Source organism: Juglans microcarpa x Juglans regia, chromosome 2D, assembly GCF_004785595.1.
Source record: "Juglans microcarpa x Juglans regia isolate MS1-56 chromosome 2D, Jm3101_v1.0, whole genome shotgun sequence".
NCBI classification, from domain to species: domain Eukaryota; kingdom Viridiplantae; phylum Streptophyta; class Magnoliopsida; order Fagales; family Juglandaceae; genus Juglans; species Juglans microcarpa x Juglans regia.
Window position 1 is genome coordinate 34,758,657 of NC_054596.1, and position 6,493 is coordinate 34,765,149.

At 38.5% G+C, this 6,493-nt stretch overlaps 1 protein-coding gene across 2 annotated transcripts; it reads left to right on the forward strand.

Annotated features, from left to right (window-relative positions):
• The first annotated feature begins 227 nt into the window (after nucleotides 1-227).
• Nucleotides 228-5,456, forward strand: LOC121250891 (disease resistance protein RUN1-like). Of its 2 annotated transcripts, none has more exons than XM_041150127.1 (5): nucleotides 228-922; nucleotides 1,822-2,923; nucleotides 3,365-3,640; nucleotides 3,794-4,714; nucleotides 4,802-5,456. In XM_041150127.1, the coding sequence occupies exons 1-5, from the start codon at nucleotides 438-440 to the stop codon at nucleotides 5,435-5,437; spliced, it is 3,420 nt and encodes a 1,139-aa protein (XP_041006061.1). In that variant the 5' UTR covers nucleotides 228-437; the 3' UTR covers nucleotides 5,438-5,456. The 2 variants fall into 2 exon arrangements, with proteins under 2 accessions (XP_041006061.1, XP_041006063.1); XM_041150129.1 differs by having other exon boundaries at nucleotides 3,797-4,714.
• Nucleotides 5,457-6,493: the final 1,037 nt, after the last annotated feature.

The following is a 6,493-nucleotide window of genomic DNA, read 5'->3' on the forward strand; positions in this document are numbered from 1 at the left end:
ATTTTGACACCTCACTCAAGAACAAGTTTAGCCACCCACATTGATTTACCTTAGCCTAAACACTTAGCCTACCCAAGTGCATCATCTTCATCATTCTATTATTCAAACACCATTCTTTTGATAAAAGTCAACCAAGATAGCAAGATGGGGAGGGGGTGCCCCCGCCACGCACCATGCGGGTAGCACCCTACTTTCGATGTTGACTTCCACAATGTAAAATCCATTTCCAATGTTCCATTGATCTTTTCCACTACCAGAGAATCAAGGACCAAGTTGGCAACTTCTTCACGCGTTGAACAGCGATGAAATTTATATATTTTAATGCTTTTATGATCGGCACAATCCATGTGTTTGGAAATAGACCCTAGCTGCATTGTGAACTCCTCCTTGTCCTTCTCCATTTCCAACGTCACACCGACTCTCGATCTGCTTAGGCCATGGCCTCCTCTTCCTCTCGTCACAATTGGACCTTCGACGTCTTCTTGAGTTTCAGAGGCGCCGACACGCGCAAGAACTTCACCGACCACCTTTACTTCGCTTTACAAGATGCCGGAATCAATACCTTCAAAGACGACAACGAGCTCCGACGAGGTGAAGATCTAACGTCCGAATTGTTGCAGGCAATCCAAGGGTCCAGAATCTCTGTCGTTGTCTTCTCTAGGACCTATGCTGCATCCCGGTGGTGTCTGGAGGAACTCGTGAAGATCATGGAATGCCGAAGAACGGTGAGGCAGCTGGTTCTTCCAATATTCTACGATGTCGATGCGTCGGATGTACGCAACCAGACGGGATGTTTTGCAGAAGCATTTGCGAAACATGAAGAGCGTTACCTGTTGGACATAGACAAGGTGCTCAAGTGGAGAAAAGCTCTGATTGAAGCTGCCAATTTGTCCGGATGGGATCTAAGAAACACTGCAGACGGGTAACCTTACCTATGCACAATCAATATTTCACATCTTCAAAATTTTATTCTCATTCTGTTCCTTTTTTTTTTTTTTTTGTCTGCTGTTTACTTCAAAATTGATGAACAATAAGAGAAAAGATAGTTATGGGATTTATAATTTACTCTTTAAAAGAAGGGGAATTGTTGGTACAAATTGGATTATTATCTTTCAATCATAATAACTAATCCTTAGATAACTTAGAAAAGAGAGAATTGGAAAATATACTGATAAGAGGGACGTGTAAACAGAGGAAGTAAAAGCTTAATTACAATGTCTTTGAACTTTGAAGAAGGAAGAGATGGGAGAGCGGTTAACAAAATTTATAAAGGAAAAAAACATGAATGGAGGGAGAAATCGAACAGATTATTAGCATTGGTTTAGTGGTTATTAATTAAACGAAAGAGTGAAAGATTGCTTTAAAATTCCATGCTTCAGGTTAGATGATCTATTTTACTGTAAAAAGAGTTGGTACAGAAACTAGTCAAATCAGTTTGTAAATTCTACTTTTACGGGATCTATTTGTGACCGAAATCTTTCTCATGTAGATTTCCTTTACATTCTTATTATGTTTGTCATTCTTAATATGTTTTTCGAAGTTTAATACATTAATATGATATGATTCAATGTCTTAAATATAGATCCATGTATTTGGTATTTTTTAAAAAATAAAAAAAGATGATATTTTGAAATACATTTAGATTTGTGTTGTCTTTATTCTTCTTAATATTTGACGAGCATGGTGGATTTATGAATCTATATGATTCAAAGGTTATTTTAAACAATATTATGCTCCCATTATATGTGTCATCCTCAAACATTTGTTGAAATGCTTACTTGTATAACGCTAATTCAACTAACTTCACAAAATTATTCCCAGGCATGAAGCCAAGTTTATTAGGAAAATTGTTGCAGAAATTTCAAGGGAACTGAACAGCACATACTTATTTGTAGCACTCTACCCAGTTGGACTTGATTCTCGTGTGCAAGACGTAACTTCCTTGTTATGTGTTGGAGGTGATGATGTTCGCATGGTAGGAATTTGGGGAATGAGCGGAATGGGGAAAACAACCATTGCTAAAGCCATTTACAACAAATTTTATCATAGTTTTGAAGGCAAAAGTTTTCTTGCAAATGTTGGGGTAACTTCCGAGCAACCTGATGGTTTGGTTCGTGTACAAAATCAACTTCTTTCTGATATCTTGAAGGCAAGCAAGGTAAGGGTACGCAATAGTGACGAAGGAATCACTGTTATACAAGAAAGACTTTGTGGTAGAAGGGTACTTGTCATAATTGATGGTGTGGATCAGTTGGAGCAACTAAATGCCCTAGCTAGAAGTCGCAATTGGTTTGGTTCTGGAAGTAGAATCATTATAACAACTAGAGATGAACATTTACTTAAGGGGATTGGAGTGGATGGTGTATATACAGCTAAAGAAATGAATGTCAGTGAATCTCTTGAGCTTTTCAGCTGGCATGCCTTTAGGAATAGTTATCCCACTGAAAATTTTATGGGCCTCTCAAGAAGTGTAGTTGCTTACTCCGGAGGATTGCCAATAGCTCTTGAGGTTTTGGGTTCTTTCCTATTCTCCAGGAGCATGCTTGAATGGGAAAGCGCATTGGAGAAACTGAAAAGGATCCCTCATGATCAAATTCAAAAGAAGCTTAGAATAAGCTTTGATGCACTGGGCGATAATACTGTGAAGGATATATTCCTTGATATATCTTGTTTTTTTATTGGAATGGACAAAGAACATGTTGTACAAATATTGGATGGATGTGGATTGTTTGCAAAGATTGGAATTAGTGTCCTCATTCAACGGTGTCTTCTTACAGTTGGTCAGAGAAACAAACTTTCGATGCATGATTTACTTCGAGATATGGGAAGAGAAATTGTTCGTGAAAAATGCCCCAACGAACCTGGGAGATGGAGTAGATTATGGCTGCATGAGGAAGCATCTAATATATTGAGAAAGCAAGAGGTAAGAACCCTCTCAATGTAAAAGAAATACAACTCATTCTATTTTACTACGTGTCAGGGGAGCAAATTCTTGAACACTCATATCAAGCATATATGCCTTCGTATGCAATCCCCATGGATTCTTGTACCAAAATGGGAGATTTTTTTCTAACATCATCTATTGTTTTCTGCTTGGTTGCATGGCTACACTATGTTGAGCAAGGCCCAGCTAAATAAATAATATACAAAGAGTGCATTGCTAAGCTCAAATGTCAGTGAGGGATTAGAAAATGGGACATTTTCCTTGCTTTAGTGGATGGTTGCAAACCCCTAGGTCACTTTACCTCCTTTGTGGCACACATTGCAAGCATGTTTATTCTCAAGTTTATGTTTCATTTTCCATGTCTCAATATATAATATCTCACCCACAAGATAACCACTTATGTGGTTTTATTTTTAACAGGGAACAGAAGCGGTCGAAGGTCTCACTGTAAAATCTCCAAGATTAAGCAGGGTAAATTTCAGTACAAAAGCATTTGTAATAATGCAGAGGTTGAGATTACTCCAACTTGATCATGCACAACTCACCGGAGACTATGAATATCTATCCAAAGAGTTAAGGTGGCTTAGCTGGCATGGACTCCCTCTAAAGTTTATGCCAAAAAGTTTTTATCTAGGACACCTTGTTGCAATGGACTTACGATACAGCAGTCTCAGACAAGTTTGGAAAGATCCCAAGGTATAATGTAATCTCAAGCATTAAGCAATAAGCAATAAGTTTCAATGTTCTATCTGCTAATATTATGCTTTCTTTTCGTTCTTCTTTCTTTCTTTTCTTTTCTTCTTTTTTTTTTTTTTTTTTTTTTTTTTTTTTTGTTGTTACTTTTTTCAGCAGGTGTTGGAGAAGTTGAAAATCCTAAATCTCGGTCATTCCCATTATCTGACCAAGACCCCTGAATTTTCAAGCCTGCCCAATCTTGAGAAATTAATACTCAAAGATTGTACAAGTTTGTATGAGGTTCACCAATCTATTGGAGATCTCAATAATCTTGTTTTGGCAAATTTGAAAGATTGCAAAAGCCTAAGAAGTCTGCCAAGGAGTTTCTATAAGTTGAAGTCTCTACAAACTCTCATCCTTTCTGGTTGTTCCAGATTTGATGCTTTGGCTGATGACTTGGGGAGTATGGAGTCCTTGACTACTTTTCTTGCAGATAACACTGCTATAAGACAAGTACCAGTTAGTATAGTGCATCTGAGGAATCTTAAACACTTATCTCTATGTGGGTGTAAAGTATCAACCTCCAAGTCATTGCCTTCACTCTTTTGGTCTTGGATATCACCAGGGAGAAGTCCCAAGTCAGTTAATCTATTGCCTGCTTCACTACAAGGCTTGAACTCACTAAAAACTTTATCTCTCCGCTATTGCAACTTATCAGATGATGCAATTCCTAAAGATCTTGGGAGTTTATCTTCTCTACAAACTTTAGAGCTCGATGGCAATAGTTTCAGTAACCTACCACCAACTCTTGGTGGTCTTTTGAAGCTTCAAAGCCTCAGTTTGAATTATTGCACAAACCTTCAATCACTTCCAAATTTACCAACAAGTTTAAAACAAATTTATGCAATGAACTGCACAGCGATGGAAAGCATGCCAAACCTATCAAAGATCTCAAATATGGAAGCTTTGCATCTTACTAATTGCCACAAATTAGTCGAGATTCCTGGTTTAGATAAGCTGTTGAAGTCCTTTCGAGTCATTCACTTGGAAGGGTGCAACAATGTAACAAGTACTTTTAAGCAAAGCCTCCTACAGGTTCTCTCTCTCTCTCCCTCCCAAAATGCGTTTCTTTGTTTTTGTTTTCAAGTATTGTTGATATGCATCATGCTCTTGATGGTATAGGAATGGGCTATGAGTGGATTTGGTGGCATTTTTGGCATGTTTCTCCCAGGCAATGATATTCCTGATTGGTTCACGTTTAAAGATGAGGGGTCCTCGATATGTTTTGAAGTGCCTTCTATTACTGACAAGAATTTGGAAGGATTGGCTATATGCGTCGTTTATTCATCATGTATTGACCAGATAGTATCTCAAGAACTCACAAGCATTTCAGTTATCAATTACACCAAGAATATAATTCAGACCAGTAGGCCGGCGACAATTGATGTAGTAATCTCCGATGAAGATCACCTATGGCAGGGCAATGTTTCTAAACGTAAGTTCAATTTGGAGGAGGGAGACCAAGTAGAACTTATTGCTGATTTCGGGTCTGGAATCGATGTTAAGAAGATAGGCGTTAGCCCACTGTATGATGGAAAAATAATTCACTTTGACTCTACATCAAACGAGGAGGATGCCATTGTTGCTGATGATGATCATCAAGAAAATGCATTGTATGATCATGTTGGGATCAAGCCTAAAAGAGGGTTTCAAGATGATACGGCAGAATCAAGCCAAGGTGGTTGGTTTGATGAGGATCGACAACCTAAACGATTGAAGTGTGAACACGATGCTGAAATGAGAACAGATGATGAATAAAGAAACAAATAAAAACCCACAAAACTCTACCATAATATATAACATTACTCTTTTGTAATTTGTATCATAACGGCTAATTTATTTTATGATATTTTTTTATGCAATCAAAGTCATTATACAATTACCTTCTTTCACCTCGTGGAAGTAAGGTTTTCTCTCTAAGTTTTCCTTTGGAAACTTAGAGACTTCTTGCTCTTGGACTCTTGTCTATGGAGATTGGGAGGATGGATGGTGATTTGTCATCACTGTGTGAAGGACTGAAGTTGAAAGAAGAAGAACAACAAGAGATAGAGGTTAGTGAGGAAGAAGTTTCATTGTCTTCATTGAAGAGTAAACTGTGTATTTTAATTTATTTGATAGCTGATAAGGAGACCAATAGAGGGGCCCTCATGAATACGTTGAATAAAGTGTGGCATGTAGAGGGTCAAGCAGCCTTCAAAGAGGTGGGTAGAAACAAGTTCCTAGTGGAATTTAAAAGGAGAGCCGATAAAGCAAGAGTCTTGAATGGACGTCCGTGGTCCTTTGATAAAAGTTCGATGTGCATACAAGATTGTGAAGGGGCTAAGTCTATAAAGGAAATGAAATTTCAATATGAACCTTTTTGGATTCAGTGTCAGGACATGCCTTTTGCAGGTATGCCTGTAAGTATGGGAGAGAAACTGGGTAGTTATTTGGGCAAAGTTTTGTTGGTGGATACAGATGGGAGTGTCACTTGTTGGAGAAAATTCTTACGTGTGAAAGTCTTGTTGGACATCACCAGACCTCTTGCTAGAGGGAGATTCATATCTCTAGATGGTTCAAAGTACTGGATACAGTTTAAATATGAAAGGATGCCCAACTTTTGCTATCACTGTGGTACGATCAAACATGGTGGTTGCAGATGTGAAAAGGTGGAGATGGGGTAGCATGTAGTGGCTAGTTTTAGTCAACAGTATGGTGCATGGATGAGGGCTAGTAGTAAAAGCACAAGCCAGAACAGAACCCATGAAGGAAAGGAGCAGGGTGGCGGAGGGTCATCGGAGAGTGGCCGGAGGGAGTATTCAGGCGAGTCTAAGA